Genomic DNA, 24,170 nt, shown 5'->3' on the forward strand with positions numbered 1-24,170 from the left:
CCAGGGACGGGCGGTGCCATTGGCGCACCCGCGTGCCACTCCCCGCCCAGTACGGCCCAGTACAGCCCAGTATGACCCCGTGTGGGGCGAGGCACCACGGTACACCCCAGTGAGTCACGGGCCGGACGGTGACACACGGCTTCTGAACCCGCCCCCCCGCTCCCGAAGCAAAGGCACTTCCCCCCCAGCCTCAGTTTCCCTTCCCCAGCCTCAGTTTCCCCGTCCACACCGTCCCCAAACACTGCGTGCAGTGAGGCCTGAGCCCCAAAAGAACTCATGACATTAGTGGGTGTCCCTCCCTCCCCCCGACTCCCACTCCCCTGGGAACCCTGTGAGCACAATATTTGGCCATAGAGCACCCCCAGGAAAACTTGGGTTAGGGTTAGGGTTGCCCCGGACCCCAGGGGGTTGCCCCTTCCCAGACCTCTTTTCAGGGCTCAGTGATTTGAGGGGGTGTCTGTGTGTGTTGTTATAACCCCCCCACCCCCATAAGTCCCAACCCCTCAAATAATGGTGGAGAAACTGAGGCAAGGAGAAAGCCCAAACACCCTCCTGCAGAGGGGCTGCACCCCAGCCCCTCCATCTTCCCTAAAAATGCCCTGGGATGGAACCGTTCCCGATCCACCCCCCCCGGCCACCCGGCCCCGGTGTTACCGGTTTGAGGAAGCAGCAGGCGCAGAAGGGAGCTGACAGCCAAGGGCTGGTATATTCAAGCTTTTTGGTAAAATGCAAACCTGTAGCCCGATTCTTGGTGGTTCTGTGGCTGTGGTTCCACATGAGGGTGAGGGCCAGCAAAAGTTTTCAGTGGTCACTCTGCATTTTTTTTTTGCCAGTCCCGTTCTTTCGGTGCTTTGGAGCCCTATTGAGCATCAGTGGAGAGTGGCCGCTGAGAGGTGGTAGATTCGTGGGTTTTGATAAAATGCAAACCCGTAGCTCGACTGTTGGTGGTGCTGTTGGTACGGCACTATGTGACCACTAGAAAGAGTTTTTAGTGGTTCCTCCTTTCATTTTTTCTCCAGTTCTGATCGTTCGGAGTGCTGGAGCTGGGGGTGTTGAGGCTGGAGGAGGCTCAGGGGAGACCTCATCACTCTCTGCAACTCCCTGAAAGGAGGTTGGAGCCAGGGGGGGGTTGGGCTCTTTTCCCAGGCAACTCTCAGCAAGACAAGAGGGCAGGGTCTCAAGTTGTGCCAGGGGAGGTTTAGGTTGGAGATGAGAAAGAATTTCTTTCTGGAGAGGGTGATCAGGCATTGGAATGGGCTGCCCAGGGAAGTAGTGGATTCTCCGTGTCTGGAGATCTTTCCAAAGAGCCTGGATGTGGCACTGAGTGCCATGGGCTGGGAACCACGGGGGGAGTGGATCAAGGGTTGGACTTGATGACCTCTGAGGTCCAACCCAGCCAATTCTATGATTCTATGAAAAAGGAAAGGGAGAAGATGGCAGAATGTATAAATGTGGGAAAGTAAACCAATTAAAAAAAAGAAATCAAAGAAAATGCTCAACTTGGGAGCACAGCAACAGCACTTGACAAAACAGCAAAGTATATAAAAAAAAGCCAATTTCACTCAGCTGCTCTGTTCTAAAACTTAACACAATATTCAAGGAAAATACGAGCACTTCTGGGTTTGTCCTGCTGGGCTGCAGCATGGGGCTGGGTGGCTGTCCCAGGGAAGAAACACTGCTGCCCAGAAAGCAAGGACAGCTTTGGGAAAGGAATAGTTTGTAAAAAATCCCCCTGAAAGCACCAGGGCGCCATCTGCTGCGAGCAGCAGAGAAAAAACCCAATTTCCACACCAAAGGGAACACAAAACCTTTCCTCTGAGCTGGGAAAGGTGTCTGGCAAGGGATTGCTTTAGGCTTCAAGGGAAAGAAATGTTCCCTTTCCTTGCAGGGTGGCTCCCTTCCCCCAAAAACCTCCCCTGGCTGCATCTTTTTCCCCTCAGGAGCACATGGACCCAGTTTGCAAAAAAATGACAGAGCATCTGCACTGGTACAGGCTCAGAGGGAGGAAAAACAGGCAGGAAGGTGCTGGTGTCTTTTACATTATCAATCCTTTTAATGTGATTTTGCCTCTCTCTGCAGGAGGTTCCCTGCACAAGGGAGAAAAAGCCCAATTCCTGTCCCTTCCCCATCACTCACTGGGAGCATTAATTAAGATTTCAGCTGAAATCAAAACCTGCCTCATCTAAAGCAGCAATAGGTTAAGTAACTCTACCTGAGTGGCAGCATCTGACTTGAATGCTAGGAAGGACACTAAGATTAGTTCCAGGAAGCTAAAAAGTAATATCATGTTCTTTATCATAAACAAATCTAATTTTTAAAGCTCACATTGTTCAGGTAGTAATGAAAATTACCAATATTGTTTTGAGATGCTACCATTAACCTCTAATAATTCAATCCTTCAAGAGTAAGGAAATACAGACAGAAAAAACAAATGAAACCCCCAAAAATACCAATACAAAATAATAATAATAATAATAAAAAAACAAAATACAAAAAACCCCACAGCACAGCACAGACCAGAAGGCAGAATTTCAGAATGCAGCCCAAGTCTCACCATTAAAAGAAGAGCAGAGGCCACTTCATCATTTATCTGCCTTTGAAGTCTGGAGTCCTCTTCAGAGCCTGGAGTACGGAGTTTGAGTCAGTTTATAGAAGAAAGCAAAAGCTTGTAGTGAGACAGGACCAGGTGCCCTGAGTTATTGATGAGTGGGTGTGGGTTCACCTGTGTCTGGCCTCCCTCCTGAGCATGTGCAGGAGCAGGGGGCCAATAAGAGAGCAGCTGACACCCACGGAGAGAGCTCTCACTCTTCAGTGAGGATGGAGAAGCCCACAGCTCGAGGAGCCCCAGGAGCAGGCAAGAAGGGGTAGATCCCGGAGCCCCAGGAACAGCCCTAGGACATCATCCAGGAATGGGCTAAACCCCGAGGCCTCAGGATCAGCCCTAGGAGCAAGAAGGGCTCCTCCCGCTACAAAAGCTGACTACAACCTTTAAAGCATCACATGAAAAGATGGTATATAACTTTTAAAAAAAAATATTGTGAAGGCATCATGGCTTTCACAAATTTGCTTAACCATCCAGGCTCTTCCACACTTCTGTTGAAGTGTCTCACCCTGCAACAAAAACAAATATTCCAAGTTTGAGAGTTTTTCATTTTATTAGCACAAAATGACCAAGAGTGAAGACAAAGAGGAATATACACATGTACTTAGAATGTGGAAAACAGATGGGAATGATATCTTTCTTCCTGAAATCTTACCCATCACTTCTCCTCTCACCTTGAGCAGTGGAACACTGTGACAGAGACTGCAAGGTACAAAACCCAACCTTACAAGGCTGCAGCATTTCCTTAAAAAAAAAAACCCAAACCCTGCAGTTCCTCTACCCAGAGTCTCAGCCTAGGTTCAGAGCCACAACTGCTATTGAGAGATGTGAACTAGAACACTGAATTCCCAAGTCTCCTGCTGACAGTGGTGACTTCTGGAGCAAATCCTCAATGTACTTAATACCATCCAACAGCTTTAAAACAAAGGAAAAAACATTTACACAGAAGGTGCCCTAATGTTAACACCTGTATATTCATTTTTACATAGTTCAATGAAAACCCATTCTATGAGCACAGAAGCAATCCCATGGTTATTTTCTGACCACATAAATACACCAGTTGCAGAGACTGCTTAGAGATACAGATCTTACAGAGACCTCCAGACAGTGGCACTTGTACAGTCCATTGGTCCAGTGGTGCTGCAACACCTCCACACACAGAGTGACAGGGAAAAAAGAGGCAAGATCTTTACAGGCCAGTCACCCAGCTTGCTGCATCCCAAGGTGGATGTACACTATGACATCTGCAGCAATAGTACCAATAAATTAGATTAAAACAACTCAGGTCTATGTCCCATTGTTTGAAAGCCAGCAAAGTTGGAAAAAAATAGGATTCTGTTGGGATTGCACAGGGACAAACCAGAGGATGTTTGCCACAGGACAGAATCAATGCACTTTCCCATGTCCAGCATTATTAGGAGGTTGTAACACAATGATACTTCTTGCCATGCAAGGATAACACCCTCAGACATTTCCCTAGCAGTTGGAGAGGAGCAAGATCCACCAGGGAAAGTCAGGAACTTTGTAATTTTTCTCTTGAGAGTAGCTGGAATGTGGTGGTTTTATTCCAAGAGATGGCATTTCAGACACTTCAGTTTAGTTAGTTATGCAGTTCTTTTGTGAACAGGATTAATCACTCAGATTTATTACATCTCTGTTCTCCATCAAAGGAAGCACATGAAGTAGTGTGGTCTGAAAGCAAAGTGTAACCATCTCTTACAACGAAACTCCAGATCAGCTTCCTAACAGTCACTAGAACAGAGCTCTACCTTGCATCCACTTAACAGGTACAGAATTAATGATTATACTCTGAGCTTACCCACAGGAGAGAGAAAACTACTTCATGAAATGATTTGCAAGACCAGCCTCACCAAACAAAAAGCCTGAGTTTCACAAGCCTAATTAATACCATCATTTTTTTAATTTCTCTTTTTCATGACAAAAGGGTAAACTTAAGCAAAAGTGGATTTTCTCCAGATTCATGTTAAAAAAAAAAAAAAAAAAGTTAAGCACAGTGACTTTTCAGTCTTTCATGCCAAACTCAACTCAACCACTTGTAAGTTTTCATCAGGCCACCAGAGACAGGCTCCAAACTGAAAAACCACTGCAATTACAATAAAGCTGGCTTCAAACTGGCATTCCTAACTCCACTGGCCTCAGTGTATTTTTACAGTAGTTTCAGTTCTCCAACAAGAGTTAACAAGCTGCTTGTTCCACAGTTAGTGCCACTCTTCTTTGAGACATACTTCAGGCCTTCAGACTACTTTCCTCTTGTTCCACAAATCCCTGGAGTGAAGAGCTGACAAGTCTATCCAGCATCTTTAGTTTTTTTTTTCCTCTAGACTGCATTCCTAGGTGTGCCATTGTGAGTCACTGCTTTCAGATTTGAGGTTGCAGACTGATGGTTGCAGATTCTGTGGGAGGCAACACCTACTTCAAAGACTTCATGAATGGCTTTGCGGAAGCAGTGAAAATTGTAATCTATCAGACCTGCCAGAAAGGAGGGGGGAAAAAAAAACTTAGCACATTTATGTCACCAACAGAGCTTTAATTTAAAATGTTTTATTTAACCAACAGCTATTTCGACACTGAACTCCAGTAGGAATTTGGACTCAGGAGGTGTGACTAAGTTTTACTGATGCCAGTGTTTATTTAGAGTGTCTCAGTTTTTAGGGAAAAAAAAATATTTAAATTAAATATTTAAATATTTTTTAAATTAAATATTAAATAAGTATATTAAATAAAAGTTTAAATATTAATCATAGAATCATAGAATTAGCCGGGTTGGAAGGGACCTCAGAGATCATCTAGTCCAACCCTTGACCCACCGGAGCAGTTGCTAGACCATGGCACTGAGTGCCACATCCAGTCTTTTTTTAAATGTCTCCAGGGACGGAGAATCTACCACCTCACCGGGCAGTCCATTCCATAGCCTGATCACCCTCTCCGTGAAGAAATTCTTTCTAATATCTAACCTAAACCTCCCCTGGCACAACTTAAGACTGTGTCCTCTTGTCTTGTTGAAGGTCGTCTGTGAAAAGAGTCCAGTTCCCACCTCGCTACAGCCTCCTTTCAGGGAGTTGTAGACAGCAATGAGGTCTCCCCTGAGCCTCCTCTTCTCCAGGCTGAACAGCCCCAGCTCTCTCAGCCTCTCCTCATAGGGCCTGTGCTCGAGTCCCTTCACCAGCCTGGTTGCCCTCCTTTGGACCTGTTCCAGGACCTCTACATCCTTCTTAAACTGAGGGGCCCAGAACTGGACACAGTACTCGAGGTGTGGCCTCACCAGCGCTGAGTACAGGGGCAGAATCACCTCCCTGGACCTGCTGGCCACGCTGTTCCTGATCCAGCCCAGGATGCCATTGGCCTTCTTGGCCACCTGGGCACACTGCTGGCTCATGTTCAGTTTCTTGTCGATGCAGACTCCCAGGTCCCTTTCTGCCTGGCTGCTCTCCAGCCATATAAAATATTAAAAATATATTTCTTTAGAAAGCAAGGTGTATATTCATTATTAAACACAGGTGAAGACTCTACCCTCCAAAAGCATGCTAGTACAGCACAGCCATGACTTGAATGTTATCTTGCACTTTGTCATTTACATATATCCTGACTGTGATGAGACAAACTTTGAGATAAACACAGTGCAATTACAGAAAGAACACATCAGCTTTTTTCTTTTTAAAATGTCAAGGTAACTACTGTCACCATTTTAGTCAAATCCTTTGGAATTAGGGCCTACACTGGTGTTTCTACCACATAACATGCACAAGACCATTCACACCACAATTCCTACAGGTTTCAGCACCTATCTAGTAGGTTAGACCTGCAGTGGATTAAATACTTTAATTTCCCACTGCATACTAAGCTAGTTTACCACTGCTGATTGCTTCAGTCATACATTAAATCCCACTGTACTGGTGGTAGTGATACAGGCCACAGGAGCTGCACAAGGCAGTTCAGCAGGAGGGCAGTGACTTAACCACTGATTCACAATAAAACCAGGATCCCTTTATACCTCTATTCCCTGGGAGAGGAGAAAATTCCTCCCAGAAGCAATTAAATAAATTTAGGTGCAGAAAAACCCAGGTGACTTGTAAAACCATATTAACATTTTAGAGTTGACAAAAAGCATTCCATGAAAGCTGTGCAGGGGGGGAAGTCCTCACCTTTGCGTTCAAAACTCTCTTCTCTAAGAATGCAAACTAATGCCAAAAACTTTGTTACTTCCTTTAAGTACAGGACTGTTGTGTTATTCAGCTTGATAATTGCCATTGACTCCTTATCATAAGCACTTCCAGTGCCATCTTCCTTTAACCTAAAACAGAGCAAGTAAACCCAAGACATAATTTAGTAAGCATGCATATATCAAGACAAACACCTTTTAGAAGAACTTTACTTGTAATACCAATAATTATCACACCTTAGACAGCCCAAGAGAGCAGAGCCCTTCACTAGAGACTGCCTTAGATGAGCAGTTAAGGCCAAGTTATCAGCATGGAAACTTTGATAACAAAGAGCCATGGCTCTTTAGTCAATACTGATCTCAGCTTAGAGCTGACCAACAGAGGAAGTAAAATACATTCATTATAGCATAACCTGCCTTGAAACCACAGAGTCCCTGCTTCACACTGTCTCACTGAGCTTCCAGTGCCACAGTAAGGTGTGAAGTGATTAGTTTGAAGGGATTTCTAAGTAGAAATGTCTCCAGAGTGACATCTCAGCCACTCACTCTTGGTTAATGCAAAGGCTTCCTTAGTGAAGGTGTCTGGAACAGGAACCAGGGCACTTTTTGGACTTACTTGTACCCACTGTGCCAAATGTACACAGCAGTACTCATTTTACCCAAAATGCTTGAATTTTACAAAATCAGATGAGTGTTTGAGCCATGATGAAGGGAAACTGACTGAGTAGAAGTGTTTGATACAGCTGCCAAATAACTGGGCTTTATTTTAGTGGCTTACAGAAACAATGTGTTCTACAGACTGATCAATAGCATCTTGGCTGTTGGCTTTGCCACCCACGTTTTTTAAGCTATTCTACAACTTTCAATGACTTGTTTTATGAGAGTATTCATAACTTACCCATATATACAGGAAACATCTATCACTACATCAATCATGTCACAGCACAGCTCATATGACTGCATGTCCACAGGGGAACTGTCTGTTGCAATGTAGATTTTGCTGACTACATCGAAGAGAAAAGCTTTTTCAATGCCTGAATTCTTCAGAAAGAAAAAGAATTTGGTTAAATTTTTAAAAAAACTGCATTTTTAAAATCTGACTTAGAATTCATACACTTTCTTATCAGCAGGAAATGCCCTAAACATAATCAACCCAGATGCTTAAGACAGAATCAATTCTTAAAGCATATGGTTTAAATATAGAATACCCTTGTTGCTACAGTACAGATCAGCATCACCTTCTAGTTGACAGAAATAAAGCTGGAGATTTGCTTAGCATTCTTTTTAGTTTATTATTTACCAGATCATAATTAAGGTCACATTTTACTCTCCTCCCAGACTCATATTCAGCAGTTTTCCTCCTCCTCTGTGATTCTGTTAACTCCAGAGGAGACACACATTCACATCCCCCTGGTGGATGACTCTCAGAGTTATTTCATAGCAGTATGCTGGCATATTTTACACATGTAGTATCTTGGCAGTTCAGTTTGTGTAAGGTAGTTGCCATTTAGTTCAACACAGAGAACAAATCAAGTCAGCTTGGAGTTGTGGGCATGGAAAAGCATCCAGCCAGTTGTACCTCCATCTGTAACTGAGCTCTTTGGCAAAGTGCACACACTGATGTATTTATGATTCTTATGATTTATTTTATGATTCTTCCTCATACCCAGGGCAGTGTCCCCAGGACATCCAGAAGATGCTTTTTGCAACAGGGCCATGTCCTATACCATCTTCCCAATGAGAAGGAAGAGCATTAATGTGCCCTTTATCTCCTGGTCATGACAGACAGTCCTCAACAACACAGGGAAACCAGCACTGTACAGCAGCACTGGGTGACACAGCCACTCACACAGCTTCCCAGTTGCAATTGGTTTTTTTGACATGTCCACATGCCTGCAACAGCCTCCCAGACATAACTTAAATGAGACAAACCTGTCTCCAAGGGTGATACTTTCTTTGGTTTAGAGCAGCAAATTTCTGTGTCACAAATTCTGTAAGAGATGCAAACACTAAAAAAATAAGGGCAAAAGTCTCACAGGCCCCATGACAGAGACAGTTCAAAGCCAAGTTCATGTTATAAAAAATGTCACCTGCCAGCACAGCTACATTAACAAAGTGTGTTAGCAGACTGAAAGAAAACTTCTGTATCAACAGAGACACCCAAACTCTGCTTTGTCAGGACCCAGAGAAATAGGCACAAAGCACACAGCAGTACAGTTTAGGGCTTGTAAAGCAGGCAACCAACATGTGTGTCACCTGAATCTCCCCAGGGCACATCTCACCAGCACTCCTCAGCAGGACTTGCTTTACCATGTCACAGATTTCACTCCAAGTTCTTTTTTTAGATTAACACTTACTGATATAAAGATATTTAGTAGATTTTCCAGTGTTGGCAGTTGTGGAATGAGCTTCTGTACCACTTTACTGAAGGCTTCAAATATTGAATGGTCATAAATACTGGTCAAATAAAAGCTGGAAAGAGGAAAGAGGGAAAAGAAAATAAAAAAAAAGAATTCAAAAGACTCAAGAGTATTTCAGAATTGCAATAGAAATATTCAGGCTATGTTTTCTAATACCTTTATCAGAAATATACACATCTACTGTACCTAATTTCTGAGTGACTGGAATAAACTTGAAAGAAACTCTTCCCATTCCTGGGGGAGGTGGGAGAAGAAAGAAAAGTTTGACTATGCTTTCACAACACACTCAGCCTACAGAGTGCTAATCAAAGGCATCAAATGCTCAACTAGATTTTTTTCTCCTAGCCTTCCACGTTGTTCACACTAACACCAAGACACACTGAAGGCCAATGGCATCCTGGGGTGCATTAGAAAGGGTGTGGTTAGTAGGTCAAGAGAGGTTCTCCTCCCCCTCTATTCTGCATTGGTGAGGCCGCACCTGGAGTATTGTGTCCAGTTCTGGGCCCCTCAGTTCAAGAAGGACAGGGAAGTGCTTGAAAGAGTCCAGCGCAGAGCTACTAAGATGATGAAGGGAGTGGAACATCTCCCTTATGAGGAAAGGCTGAGGGAGCTGGGTCTCTTTAGTTTGGAGAAAAGGAGACTGAGGGGTGACTTCATCAGTGTTTTCAAATATGTAAGGGGTGAGTGTCAGGGAGATGGAGTTAGGCTCTTCTCAGTGGTGACCAGTGATAGGACAAGGGGTAATGGGTGTAAATTGGAGCACAGGAGGTTCAAGTTGAATATTCGAAAACATTTTTTTCCTGTAAGGGTGACAGAGCCCTGGAACAGGCTGCCCAGGGGGGTCGTGGAGTCTCCTTCACTGGAGACATTCAAAACCCGCCTGGACACGTTCCTATGCGAAGTGCTCTAGGTGGCCCTGCTCTGGCAGGGGGGGTTGGACTAGATGATCTTTCGAGGTCCCTTCTAACCCCAAGGATTCTGTGATTCTGTGAAAGGCTCCATGAGAATCAAAATAGCAGTAAAACCAAAGAAAGGAGGGCTCATTTTAAAGGTGTCAGTGGAAGACACCTTAAAAGCAAGGAAGGTATCAAGTGAGAAACTAAACTTTTAAAACCAATCTCTCTGAAAGGTCAGTGCTAGCCAGGACCAGAAGGCAGACAGCTGCCCCTCTCCTTCCTCTGCACCTCCAGACCACGTGTACAAAATCAGTTTGTTACTCTGAATGAGAAATATGCAGAAGGATCTGAAATATCCTTGAGTTTCTAAGTCTGTTGATTGGAATCTGACAGAGTAGCCTGTCTGATTTTCATCAGCTGAGGCCTGTCCATAAATTCTGCAGTCTATCTTCTAACAAAAGTTTGTGCAGCACTAAGAAACTTACAAGGCCTTGTTCTGGTCCATCCAATATTGTATCTCAAAGTCTGTGTGCAGATCAGCCACAGCAGTCTGTGTAGAACCTGAAACTCACCTGAGGTGAAGTTTTTCAAGCCCTGCATCCGTGAGGTCATCGTTAGCCCTCTGATGAATATCCCTCTGAGTTTCTATTTTATGGTCATCTGATAAACCATCAACTTTATGAATAAAAACTTCAAAGTTCATTTCTGGGTTGACCTTGTAGGCTTTTGAAACTGTAATGTGGAGTCTTGTCAAAGCTTCCATGTAGTCATCCTGTAAATCAGTTTTGGCAGGAATGAGTAACAAGGCTTTATCTCTCATCCTCTACAACAACTTAATATTTCAGTGCAAAAACTCAACTTCTGGAGCTCAACAGAACTATGGGAGAAAAGAATACTTTGTCAGAAATCTAAGTAGCTTAGATGTTGTTACATAAATTAAGTTGCATTAGCTATACAAGGCTCTGCTTCAGAGCAAAAGGCAGGCTGCACATCAACAAGCAAACCATGGCAGCCACCTCCAAGATGGTTTTAATTACCATCTAATCTCCCATGGTGCAATTCCCAGGTTCATTAGAAGCTACCAGATACCCAAACAGTACTTGAAACAGATAAGTGTGCTGTTATTCAATGAGCTCCATAGCATGTAACAGCCAAGGGAAGGTGTAATTCTGTCTGGCTAGCACAGAAGGCTCTCATTAGTATTGTAGAAAAGAGAAGTTTTGAGTGCCCACCCCTTTACACTCTCTCCACCAGCAGTGTGCATTTGTCACTTCCCAAAACTAAGAATCACACATCATGAAAAGTTTACAGCAGCTTCAAACATAAAGAGTTAGATTGCCAACCCATCTATCCATACATACCAGATGTTCTCTGATCTTACTAAAAATATAAACTATTAGCTCTCGATCATTCCTCCTCTTGCACACAAAGCAAACTGAAACTTTCCTTGTGATTCTTAGAGATTTCTATTTACCTGGGCATCAATAACATATATTAGAGCACCTGTTCCCCTGAAGATCATCTCATAATCAAACGTTGGATCAAAAAAGTCCATCTGGCCAGGAAAATCCCAGATTTGAAAATTGACAAAGGAACTGTTGGAAATATCATCTTTGTAGATCTTGTTGGTACTTTCCAAAAAGAGGGTCTCATTGGGAGACATTTTGTGAAACACCACCTGTTAAAACAACATAAATAATAATTAGTTTCAACTTTATCTTACCAGGAGAGATTGGTAAAAGTTCTGAGCTTTGAATCTTACAGATAGCTTTGTCCATCCTGAAGTGTTCAGTTTCCTTTGGGTAAACAGACAGCTTCCAAGGCATTAACCTACCCTTGACCAGAACCAAGCAACTGAATAAAATTAAACATGTTAACAAGGCTGAATAACACTGCTGCCTAAAGACAGAGGCATCCCAGTTACTCTTTGTTCCTTGCAAGTCAGTACTTTCAAATTCTGCAAGATTGGCCACTGTGGTATGAAGCCACCACATTAATGAAGCAACTGCAAGCTTTGAAAACCTTTGCCATCTATTAACAACTGATTTATGTTTCCTGACCTTCTCCTTTCAAGAACCTTCAAGAAATGCTGAAAGTTTTCACATTATTTGGTAAACAGTGAAGAAGAGAGTGGATCAGGCCAAACTGTTTATGTGAATTACTTAATGAAAAATTAAGACTCGTAATATATGCTAATGAATTTGTGTTCATAACTACTAATAATTCAGGGTTAAACTGAGAAAGAAGCTAACAAAGCAGCCGAGACATTTCACTTTCCCATACAAAGCAGCTGAGACATGTCATTTTTCTACTAGAACAATGTAACCAATACAAGGTCCTAACGGGATTAATTTCTAGCTAGCAAATAATTAAAGTGTAAGTCTTTCCTTCTGTAACTCTTTTCTTAAAACAAGTCTTGTTCTAAAAGCAAGGTACTGCCAAGGCCAGCTGGACACTAAAGGATGTGAACATCCGCACAAGAAGACTATAAAGATATCATCACCAAGGGATAAGAAGAAATTATGGCTGGGGTCTTGTAACAATCTTGCTTTGTAACAACCTAATGAAGTCAGCAAGAACTGAGAATGTAATAATGTTGTAACCTCCCCTTTTACTGTATAAATACCCCAACCCCTTTTCCCTTAACCCTTGGAACTCTTTGTCCGGCGCAAGCTGGGAGTTCCCTGGATCTGAAAATAAAAACCTTTGCTGTTTAAAGACTCAAACTCTGTCTCTAAACAGTTTTGTTTGGCCTTTTTTGGCTTCAACAGTAAGAAAAAAAACCCTCCCTGCTTGTACTCAGAAAGGTCTGCTGGGATTTTAGCCCTTCCCTGAACAAAGACAACTGGTGTGTAACCACACAGCAAAGCAGCTGGTACCAAAAGCAGACAGTCAGTTCCAACACCCAACATTGTGCTAAATAACTTAAACATATATTGAAGAAGTTACTACAAAAATAAGGTGGCCCAATGCTAGGACTGAAAAAAAGAAAGGTATTTCCCATGCAGCACTTGGCAATTTATTTATTTTAAAGCTTCACAGTGACAGAAGCCATTCACTAAAGAGACCTAATTCATAAATCTCTGTCAAAAGAACTCCACAAAACAAACAACTCCACACCCAGCACAGTTAATTGATTCTTTAGTGAGGTCCAAAGTGCCTCAGCTCAGATTTTTGAGGCCAAGGGAAAAAAAAAAGCAGCTCCTCAAGACAGCCATTTGAGTAAGTCAGGATCTAAATGATGCTTTAAACAACAGAACATTTGCATGGAAAAGTAAGAACAGTTCTAGCTGTGCAGTGGCTGCATTGCAAGGAGCAGGAATTCTTCAGGCTATGCAGCAGTTTTAAAACATTCTGAAACTGATGTTATTTGGAACTTGGTGTCTCCCATGAGGAACAGGACAGAATTAGGGAATCCAGCTTAAAGCAGATGAGTGTCTGAGAAACAATGCCATCACCCCCCTCCTCCCCAAAGCAGCACATTTCATCAGACTGATGTTCCCCAGATGTTTTTATACTTTAAGAAGGGAGCCAGGAGCCAGTTTTGATCAAATTCCTTATCTGTCACCTAACAGCTGCTCCCACTCTTAATTAATTGCTTTGCACAGCTTTGATAAAGCAAATAAAAAGGATGCAGAATCATCTGATTGGAGGAAATCAGCTAACAAGCAGCTCTGACCAGGCATACACAGCCAAAGCAGACAAAATTAGTAAGATTCTAAGAATCTGCTCAAGTTCCACACTATCCTTTTTATCATTACTAAGTGTTCCTTTTATACCTTCACCATCCAGCAGTCTCATCAGCATCCTGGCAGACTTCTTGCTTTGGCCATAAAGAACTTTTCACTGTCAACTGAAGCCCTCTTAGCACTAAACCCTTTCAGATTTTTTTTTATCCTTCTTGAGTTCCCCATTCAGTTCTGATCTGATACAATCTCCTGAGTTTCCAGGAGTTTTTGTGCTTTCTGACATGTCAACCATTTCTCTACAACAACTTCTTCACTACACAGGAACTTGTTTTTATTTCTGAATTGATGTAGTATTTCTGCAGAGGCAGAACATCCTCCATGGGTTTGGACTGGTCTTTTTTTGGCTTCCTTTGGTTTGAACTCACTATTTTTGTCTCAATTTTCAAGCACTTACCCTTCCTTGAATCTGAATCTGCCCAACACATTCATTTCCCCTGCCTCAACCTTTGTATGATTTCCCTGGGGAATCACAGAACTGTTTTTGTTGGAAAAGACCTCTAGGATCATCCAGTCCAACCCTTGGCTAGCACTGCCAAGTCCACCACTAAACCATGTCCCTAAAAGCACGTGTTTGGTTTCAGACTGTCAGATTTTTGTTTTGTTTGGGTTTTAACAAATCAGAAAACAGCCATCTTCAGAATTTCTCTTCTGGCTGAAATGTTTGGTTGTTCCATACAAACAAAACTTACCAGGCCAGGAATCAATAATCCCACAAGTGACAAGCACAACTTCCACAGCATCCCTACCACAAGAGCTCATTCCTCAAACATAACCTCCCACCTCAGGACACCCTGCTGGGTACAGTGTAGCAAGAGATATAAACTGCAGAAGAATCTCTGAGGCAGGGATTGCAAATTGCTGAGAAAATAACAGAGCACAGAGTTTCCCTTTTTCTGACACTTTGTCTGTGAACATGAGTTTCTATCTCAGACGCTTGAATTCTTTTCCTGGGGAAGGGAACAACAAGCACAGAGCCACAGTTTTTTAAAGAATCATAGAATCCTAGAACTGGCTGGGTTGGAAGGGACCTCAGAGCTCATCAAGTCCAACCCTTGATCCACTCCCCCCGTGGTTCCCAGCCCATGGCACTCAGTGCCACATCCAGGCTCTTTGGAAAGATCTCCAGACACGGAGAATCCACCCCTTCCCTGGGCAGCCCATTCCAATGCCTGATCACCCTCTCCAGAAAGAAATTCTTTCTCATCTCCAACCTAAACCTCCCCTGGCACAACTTGAGACCCTGCCCTCTTGTCTTGCTGAGAGTTGCCTGGGAAAAGAGACCATTTCAGTTGCAACTCCTACCCATAAAAACCTCCCCCAAACCCTTCCTGCCAGGGACTGCAAACACAAAACTCGCACTGGGGAGCAGGGATCGTTCTTAGCACTAAACTTTTCTCCAGCTCCATGGAAAATAAAAACCAGTCAGCTGGGTTATTTCTGCGAAGCTACCAACAAACCTAAGGCACCGAAACTGTTTGATTTCCTCCTCCAAATGTCCTCTGCTCTCTCTGCAATGCTGAAGGAAATCAGAGCCTGCCTCAGAGCTCACAAAAGAGCAGAAGTCTTTTCGAAAGGCTGGAAAAGCAGAACAACAACTCAAGTTTTCTGCCGTCCGGAAGCAGCAGCTGAGCCCCAGACATCCCCGGGGAAACACCTGGGGAACACATTTCATCCCCGTTTCTTCACTTTTTTATTTGTTAACAAACTGAAGAGCTACAAACGCTCCCAGCCGTGCTACCCAACCTTCCTCCCGAGAGCAGACCCATCCGAGTCCCTTCGGGGTTTTTAAGCCGCCGCTTCCCTTCCACCCAACTTTAGGAGGGAAAGCAGAAATTCACCTAAACCGCAACACGGAGAGTGAAGAGCTCGGCAGCGGGACAGGGGGGGTGGTGGGGACCGGGGGGAGCCGAGGGTTTCCCCTCACCTTCTGGATGGAAGATTTCCCGCTGCGCCTCAGCCCCATCAGCAGGATCCGCGGTTTGGAATCCGCCCCTCCCGCGCCGCCTCCGGGCCCTCCCGTTCCTCCGCCGGGTCCGCCGGGTCCCGGGCCTCCTTCCAGCTCCGCCTCTTCCTCCTCTTCCTCCCCGTAGCCGAAATCTTTAGGGAACGAATCCGCGGCCCCGAAGCTGCCCCCGACCAGCGCGGGTTCCTCAGCCGCTCCCGCCGCTCCGAACTGCAGCGCCATGGCCGCCCGCAGCCTCCCGGCCCAGGCCTCCCTCTGCTCGGCCAACCCAACCCGACACCCCCCGGCCCCGCCGGGGATTGGCTGGCGCAGGAGCTCCGCGGTGGCGATTGGCTGAGGAGAGCAGCGGGGTAGGGTGGCTCCGGTCAGACGACCCCGAGTCACCTGACGGCGCTGCCGCACGTGAGTCGGGGGGGCGTGACCGATAATGAGGGGGCGTGGTAATGCCCTAGGAGGCGTGGCCGATGCGGAGGGGGCGTGGTCATGCCCTAGCAGGCGCATCCGATGTGGGGTCGTGGCCGCTGCGGAGGGGGCGTGGCCGTTGTTGAGGGGGCGTGGTCACTGCGGAGGGGGCGTGGCCAAGGGGCCCTTTCCCAGCGCTCTTTATGAATGAAGGAAAAGTTCTTCCCTTTCCCTAAAAACTCCTCATTTGTTCCCTGCTGCATTCCCTCGCAGCTGCGTTTTTAACTCCACCTTTCCCTGGAGTTCCTGCGCTGCGGTTGTTTCGTTGCCATCCTCCCTGAAGGCTCAGCCAAGCAAAGGAAATCAACTTCCCAGAAAACCCAATTAATTCTTCACACTCCTCCTCCAGACCCAGAGAGGACCTTGTAGCAGGAGGAGCCATTCTTGCTCCAGAGGCTCGACGAGCTGCTGGTCTCTCCATGCCTCGCACCAGAGTGAGCTGAGCTCTGTGGGTGTGTGTCCCACCTTTATTGGCCCCCTGGTCTTGCTCATGCCCAATAGGGGCCTGTCCTAATCAGGCACAGGTGGACTCACACCCACTCTCTGGCAATTCGAGGCACCTGGTTTATCTTATTTCTCTACAGACCTCGACTAAAAGACTTTCCTTGCCTGCTGCTGCTTCCATCCCAGTTAATATCCTCTTACAGCCACACTCCTTGAAGTTCAGCTGTTTAATGCACTTCCTACACCATTATCCTCTCCCCGTTTCCAAATATTCCAACCTAAAGCTCCCTGCATGTTTTCCCTTACAAATGAACCTTCTCTGTTGTAAAGGGGCAGGTCATTTTTTCTTATATTTTTTCTTCCCTGTTTCTGTTTGTTTGGCCAGGTGGGGTTTACTGTTTGTTTTCCAGATTTTACACAGCATTTCCCCCTCGTTTAGCTTTCTTCCAGGCTGTTGAGATGAATGGTAGAACACATCCAGACACACTTCTCAGGAAGCCCTTTATTAAGTCAAGACATTAAAGGAGAAACTGTTATTCACCATGCTTCTCATCCTGAGGTGGTTCATATTGAGCCAGCTGCAGATTAAAAGAGAGGAATTTAGTTAGCTGAAACATTTTAGAGCCACTTTCTACATTAAGAAGTGTAGGGAAACATTTGCCCTCAGTGTTCCACTGACTTTGTGCATCACTTAATCACATATTTATTCAAGTCCATTTTCAAGTCAGGCAACAAAGTAACCCCTCAAAACACTTGGTCAGGTTGTATAAATCAGGCAGCTTTTAAACTGCACTTTAGAGCACATAGGTCTTGCCCTTAATGAGACCTAGAACAAAAAATGGTTCAAAATCTCAAAGAACAGCTGATAAAGATCAGGTCAAGCATTAGGACTGAGCCTCTGAAATCCAGCACCCTTGTTTCCTCAACTAAGATCCCTCCCCTCTCCTGCAAATTGCAGATTAGGTTAAAAAAAAAGGACATAAAATGGAAATTCCCAGGTGTTTCTTGGAGCAACACTAAACTGCAGCAACCTCTGTGCCCCTAAAAGAACTGCTAAAAAGCAGCATTTCATCAGGCTTGGAAATTTGAGGAGAAAAGATGGAAAGGACACAATCCAAAGTCAGTTTGCTTTTCCACAATGGGAATTGGCAGAGTTTACTTCCCTCACCCCAACAGCACTTGACATTCTGAGCAATAAATGTCATGAAAAGAGCAGATCTGCACAGATGAATACAACAGAAAACACACCACCTATTTAGACAGAAGTGACCAATAAAGGAGCAAAGGGAGGTGTTTTATGCTAGAGGACTGCAAAAAACAACAAAAAACCCAACAAAAAAATCAAAACTAAACCAAAAAAGCAAAACCACCTGTGAGTGTTCTTCCTGTATTCTGCCAATGCAGAAGAATATGTCAGAATATTCTTTTGTTATGTCAGAGTAAAGGTAAGAGTATGGCAGGGAATAGAAAGGGAGAAACCAAAGAGATTAATACTGGAAAACAGTAAGAAGGTTTAATACTACAAATAAACCCATGATTATGGGAAGTCTTCCTCTCCTGGACCAAGTTTTTATTTCTTTAAAAGCTTTCTTTAAAGAAAGGCTCAGGTTACTCTGCTTTTGTGGATCTACTTACTCTTGGTTGCATTTTTAAGGCAGCAACACCAAGGGAACTCCTGGTCTATTGCTACTCCCCCTAAAAATCTGCTCTTTGCCATATCATCAGCAGCAAATTCACAGATGACACCAAGCTGGGAGGAAGTGTGGACCAACTCGAAGGCAGGAGGGCTCTGCAGAGGGACCTGGACAGACTAGAGAGCTGGGCCGATTCCAACGGGATGAGGTTCAACATTCCAAGTGCCGGGTCCTGCACTTTGGCCACAACAACCCCATGGGGAGCTCCAGGCTGGGCACAGAGTGGCTGGAGAGCAGCCAGGCAGAAAGGGACCTGGGAGTCTGGATTGACAAGAAACTGAACATGAGCCAGCAGTGTGCCCAGGTGGCCAAGAAGGCCAATGGCATCCTGGGCTGGCTCAGGAACAGCGTCACCAGCAGGTCCAGGGAAGGGATTCTGCCCCTGTGCTCAGCCCCTGGTGAGGCCACAGCTTGAGTCCTGTGTCCAGTTCTGGGCCCCTCAGTTTAAGAAGGATGTAGAGGTCCTGGAACAGGTCCAAAGGAGGGCAACCAGGCTGGTGAAGGGACTCGAGCACAGGCCCTATGAGGAGAGGCTGAGAGAGCTGGGACTGTTCAGCCTGAAGAAGAGGAGGCTCAGGGGAGACCTCATTGCTGTCTACAACTCCCTGAAAGGAGGCTGTAGCGAGGTGGGAACTGGACTCTTTTCACAGACGACCTTCAACAAGACAAGAGGACACAGTCTTAAGTTGTGCCAGGGGAGGTTTAGGTTAGATATTAGAAAGAATTTCTTCACGGAGAGGGTGATCAGGCTATGGAATGGACTGCCCGGTGAGGTGGTGGATTCTCCATCCCTGGAGACATTTAAAAAAAGACTGGATGTGGCACTCAGTGCCATGGTCTAGCAACTGCTCCGGTGGGTCAAGGGTTGGACTAGATGATCTCTGAGGTCCCTTCCAACCCGGCTAATTCTATGATTCTATGATTCTATGATATTTCCTAGTAAAAACCAACAAATGTAGCCATAAGGACTCAGAGGGGATAGCAGGAAAATTAGGACAGCAAGAGGGCACCCCAGATGAGAAACACCAAGGGGTAATGCCCAAGAATCCCTTGTCTCAGAACTAAGGTCAGGTGGTTAATGCAAAATAAAAAAAAAAATAAAAATCCCTCCTCTAAGAGGAAAAAAGTTACCCATGCTCTAAGTGTTCAGTTATTGTTCTTGTCACACAACATGGAACTACTGAGGGAACACTAAAACCAAGCCTTTTACCTTGGTTTTCAGTTTTTCATTTTCTTCCAACACAGCTTCATATTTTTCTTTCATCTCTGCCACTTCCAATCGAAGGATCTCTATTTCTGGGTTCTCAGGAGCTGAAGCTCCCAGGTGATGCTTCAGAAAGCTGATATTTAGATGTTAAGTTTATCTCCAGTTAAACAACATAACTACATTTCAGTTTTAACACTTATGTTGAAGCTCCTGCTGTAATCTGTGTGACTAAAATTGTAGAAATCACTTAAAGATACTGCAAGGTTTTCATTCTACAGGAAAAAGTTGTAAAATTAAGAAAGCTTTTCAAGTACATTGGTTTATTCCTTAAAAAAAAAAAGGAAAACAAGACATCAGTACACAGGACAAATACTCATCTTGTACTTGTCCTGGTTTGGGCCAGGATAAAGGTGATTTTCTGTTTTGTACTTTTACTTTTAGCTAAGTCTCTTGTAGGTAGTTGCACTTGCTGAAATTAACAGCAAGTTTCTCAGACAGTGTGTGTTTCTAGGATTGATAACACTTGATGTTTATAGTTACTGCTAGAGACTGGTGTGCAGAGCCAAGGACACTGCTCAGCTCTGAGGAAAACATTTTACTGTCCAGGAGGATACAGAGGTCCCACCTGAGCCCTCCTTTGGGGAGGAACAGACAAGATAGATGCCAGAATTGACCAAACAGAGGATTCCATCCCATATACGTCACACTCAGTATAAATTTGAGGCATCACCAGGGCCGAGCCAGATCTTTTCCTGATTTCCTGATTTCCCTTCCCTTCACCTGGCATCCTGGGAGGATCCCGTCCGTTCGTCTGCCTGTGCTCCTGATCCATCCCAGCCCATATCTGTGTGTTCCTGCCTCCAGCTCCCAACTGCTCCTGACCCCAGGATTCCAGCCTGGACTTTCCCAGGGCTGCCCTGCAGCCTCGGGGGTGACGTGAGAGTTATTGGGGGAGAGGGGGGAGGAATGTGGTTTCCATTTTCCTGTATATTTGTATAGATTTAGTCATTTTTCCTATTTATCATTACTGTTCATTAAAGTTGTGTAGTTTAGTTCCCAGCCCATCAGTCTCTCTCCCTTATTCTCTCTCCTTTCTTTATCAAGGAGAGAGAGATTAATAGAGAGCGTCTGTTATTCGGTTTAATTGCCGGGCCAGTGTTAAACCCTGACATACTGTACTCTCCTTTTCCTCTCAAACACAGAAGTTTTGAATAGTTAAAAGGAATAACCAAACAAGAGAACAAAGAGCCAAAAAACAAGGCCACTAAAACCCAGCAAGAAACAAAAGACATTTTTTTCCCCCCCTTTTTGTATTATTTAGGAGGAAAATGGCAAAGGGTGAAGCAGCTGCCTTCAGAAGCCACAAATCTAATCAAAGCTGCAGGTCTATAATTTAACTACAGAATAACTGGCATCCTCACAGTTCTCTTGCATCCTGTCAGAAAGTTAGCTTGTAACAATGCAATTTTTAGCTAAAATGTATCCAGAAAAGCCCTGATGGATGTAAATCTTCTAAACGAGGCTCTGCTGATCAGAAACAGTTCATCAGTCTTGTGACAGAGTTCTACAAACCAATAACAAGAGGAAAAGGATACTCCAGTGCACTGTTGGGTTTCTCTGGCTCTTCATATAAGGCGACCAACACTGCAAATAGAAAATAATCAACAATTACAAGAAGATCACGAAACTAAGTTTTTAATACACACACCTTGCATGCCACATTTCTCTGTTTTACACGATTTTCACCTCTATACTTATTCTTTAGAATAATTTAATTTAGAATAATTTAATTTAGAATAAATAATTTAGAATAAATAATTTAGAATAAATAATTTAGAATAAATAATTTAGAATAAATAATTTAGAATAAATAATTTAGAATAAATAATTTAGAATAAATAATTTAGAATAAATAATTTAGAATAAATAATTTAGAATAAATAATTTAGAATAAATAATTTAGAATAATAATTTAGAATTAATAATTTAGAATAAATAATTTAGAATTAATAATTTAGAATTAATATTTAGAATTAATAATTTAGAATTAATAATTTAGAATTAATAATTTAGAAATTAATAATTTAGAATTAATAATTTAGAATTAATAATTTAGAATTAATAATTTAGAATTAATAATTTAGAATTAATAATTTAGAATTAATAATTTAGAATTAATAATTTAGAATTAATAATTTAGAATTAATAATTTAGAATTAATAATTTAGAATTAATAATTTAGAATTAATAATTTAGAATTAATAATTTAGAATTAATAATTTAGAAGTCCACTGCACAGGAGGGCACAGAGCATCCCACCCAGTTTTAATGATCTACAAACCCCAGTCCTTACCTGTTCCAGCACAGGACACAAAACAGCCTGGGCAATTTTTCTTTCTTTATTTTATCCCACATGCAACCCCAATATTTGCTTGCATTAGCAAACCTGAATTCCCTTTCACAAAATATTCCCACTCAAGCTACATCTTTAAATGCAAGACATGATCATCACTTCCATAACTTGCTGGAAAAAAAGCAAGCTTCCAAATAGCTACAGTTACAGAACTCAGTGGCTGCCATCAGAGGAGGGTGATGATAAATAATATTTGGGGATGGAGCTTTAGTGAGTGACCAACAGAGTGGCCAGGAAAAAGCAGCAGTTCCCTGAAAACTCAGACAAACTTTGCCATACAAGTACCAGTGTTAATCTGAGGAATTCAGTAACATGAATACTCAAGAAGTGCCAAAATGTAATCACTCCCCCAGCCTCATAAGGGCACACACATGGCTACAGAAGATGGCTGTTTTCATAAAGACTTCTCCTGGTTTCACATGTCCAAACTGCAGAGCCAGGATGTTTTTAAATTCGTTTAAATTAATTTTAAATTAAGCACCTCAGTTTAATCAAAATCAGAATGCCACACTGCTTGGAAAGCTTGCTTTGCCATCCCAGAGAAATAAATACAATTGTTCCCAGACACCAGGCCAAGAGTCTTTAGCACAGCATTGATTCACTTGGCTTCCTAGATCTGTTGCTCTCCCTTTCAAAACTGCATTTTTCAAGTAGAAATATTAGCACGTTTTCTCCACACATTGTTGGGCTGCTCTCAAAAATACTTTGGAAGGATTTAAAAGATGCTAAGCTATAGAGAAAGGCAAAGTATGCATCAAGTTTCACATCATTTCCCCCATCCTGCTGTGGATAGTCACACACAGGTCCATTGGTTTTAGGAGAAAGCTCAAGCTCAGCTCAAGAGAGTTGTTTGGGGTTTTTGGTCTGTGCTGTTGCTTTGTTTTTTGTTTTGGGGGTTTTTTGGAGTGTTCTGAAGAGCTTACTTGCCGTTATTTTGTCTCAAACATTTCCCCTCTCTGCAGAGCTCTGGGCAGAGGAACAGCCAGCAAGAAATTCAGCTGTTTACAGAAGCCAACAGAGAGAAAACCACCTCGGCCGAACAGGAGGCATCTCGAACGCTCCAGGTAAAGGCAAAAGAACAGAATTCCCGTTCCTGAGGCAGCTTTAACAATGGCTCCAGAGCTGAGGAACCGCTCGGCAGGACCTAAGGCACCTCAGTCCCCACCAAAGGGCTCCTCTGCCCTCCCTCATCCCCATCGCCCCCCTCGGACTCCGCTTCGACCTCAGCCTCAAGTTTTCCGGCCAAGTTCTGCTGCTGGCCCGGACACTGAGGTGACAAAGCGATCGTCTGGTCGGGAAGAGGCGGGGAACCGGGGGAGAGCGAGGCAGAACCCCGCGGGGAGGCCACAGCGCGGCCGAGCTGTGGGGAGGGGAAGGGCCCCAGGGCCAGCGGAGCTCCGCGGAGCCTCCCACGGGCCCGAGCCAGAGCCTTACCCTTGGTGAGCGTGTCCAGCACCCCCGACTTCTCCAGGTAGCGGCGGAACTGCTCCCGCTTGGAGTCGGCGGCCTGAAGGAGAACGCCCACCCGGTCAGGTGTCCCGGTGCCCCCCAAACACCCACCCACACCCCCCCCCAGCAGCACGATGGACCAGGCCACCCCCTCCCCTTCCCATCCCGGCCTCGGAGGCGGCACAAAGGGACAGGCCCGCAGCCCTCCGCGCAGAGAACGCAACAAAACCTGCACAAAACCCGCACCGATCCCGCACCCCGCCCGCCTCACGCCCGCCCCCCCCCACACCTTGTAATGCGCCATCTCACCCCCGCCGCGCCTCCCCCCGCCGCGCATGCGCCCCGCTCTTGTACGCTTCCCAGCGGTTACCATAGCGACGGGAAGGGCCGCGGCCTGCAGCGGCCTGCGGAGTAAGCGAGGTCACCGCCGCGGATCTCGACCAGAACCGAACCGCGATCGCGGTTCCGGAGCTTCTCTCTGCCCTGCCGGGACTCCCCCGAGGTGGAGGTGATGGTGCAGCTGTGAGTCGAGCGGGCCGCAGAGCTGAGGGAACCGCGTCCGGGACTCCGCTGTGTGCGTTCCAGCGGTGCGGAGCCCAACGCGGGGGAGCTCGCTCTGGGTTAAAAACCCGAAGCGGTTTTTACCGGATTGTTTTTGTGCGAAGTCGTGGTATCTGCTGACTGATCAAAT

General features: G+C 44.6%; 2 protein-coding genes across 3 annotated transcripts; both read right to left on the reverse strand.

Moving 5' to 3' along the window:
- Nucleotides 1-3,129: 3,129 nt before the first annotated feature.
- Nucleotides 3,130-16,069, reverse strand: RRAGC (Ras related GTP binding C). Its single transcript, XM_008501554.2, has 7 exons — nucleotides 15,772-16,069; nucleotides 11,573-11,776; nucleotides 10,671-10,870; nucleotides 9,140-9,254; nucleotides 7,681-7,823; nucleotides 6,766-6,914; nucleotides 3,130-5,092 (listed from the first exon to the last, which is right to left on the reverse strand). The coding sequence occupies exons 1-7, from the start codon at nucleotides 16,030-16,032 to the stop codon at nucleotides 4,941-4,943; spliced, it is 1,224 nt and encodes a 407-aa protein (XP_008499776.2). The 5' UTR covers nucleotides 16,033-16,069; the 3' UTR covers nucleotides 3,130-4,940.
- Nucleotides 16,070-17,200: 1,131 nt separating this feature from the next.
- MYCBP (MYC binding protein) lies at nucleotides 17,201-23,938 on the reverse strand. Of its 2 annotated transcripts, none has more exons than XM_030464572.1 (5): nucleotides 23,850-23,938; nucleotides 23,465-23,537; nucleotides 21,213-21,261; nucleotides 19,621-19,750; nucleotides 17,201-17,294 (listed from the first exon to the last, which is right to left on the reverse strand). In XM_030464572.1, the coding sequence occupies exons 1-5, from the start codon at nucleotides 23,850-23,852 to the stop codon at nucleotides 17,250-17,252; spliced, it is 300 nt and encodes a 99-aa protein (XP_030320432.1). In that variant the 5' UTR covers nucleotides 23,853-23,938; the 3' UTR covers nucleotides 17,201-17,249. The 2 variants fall into 2 exon arrangements, with proteins under 2 accessions (XP_030320432.1, XP_030320431.1); XM_030464571.1 differs by lacking the exon at nucleotides 23,850-23,938 and adding an exon at nucleotides 23,769-23,839.
- Between the last annotated feature and the right edge of the window lie 232 nt (nucleotides 23,939-24,170).

This window comes from Calypte anna, chromosome 23 (genome assembly GCF_003957555.1).
Source record: "Calypte anna isolate BGI_N300 chromosome 23, bCalAnn1_v1.p, whole genome shotgun sequence".
NCBI classification, from domain to species: Eukaryota; Metazoa; Chordata; class Aves; order Apodiformes; family Trochilidae; genus Calypte; species Calypte anna.

What these genes read in the sequence shown, in the direction of transcription:
- RRAGC (XM_008501554.2), bottom strand. Translation starts at nt 16,032, where the DNA reads ATGGCGCTGCAGTTCGGAGCGGCGGGAGCGGCTGAGGAACCCGCGCTG. An exon ending in GGAAATCTTCCATCCAGAAG is followed by an intron (nt 11,777 to 15,771) that starts GTGAGGGGAAAC and finishes TTGTTTTAACAG; the next exon opens with GTGGTGTTTCACAAAATGTC. An exon ending in GATGTTTCCTGTATATATGG is followed by an intron (nt 6,915 to 7,680) that starts GTAAGTTATGAA and finishes GCTCTGTTTTAG; the next exon opens with GTTAAAGGAAGATGGCACTG.
- MYCBP (XM_030464571.1), bottom strand. Translation starts at nt 23,816, where the DNA reads ATGCGCGGCGGGGGGAGGCGCGGCGGGGGTGAGATGGCGCATTACAAG. An exon ending in GCTGGACACGCTCACCAAGG is followed by an intron (nt 21,262 to 23,464) that starts GTAAGGCTCTGG and finishes TTCTATTTGCAG; the next exon opens with TGTTGGTCGCCTTATATGAA. An exon ending in ATGAAAAACTGAAAACCAAG is followed by an intron (nt 17,295 to 19,620) that starts GTAAAAGGCTTG and finishes TTTAATCTGCAG; the next exon opens with CTGGCTCAATATGAACCACC.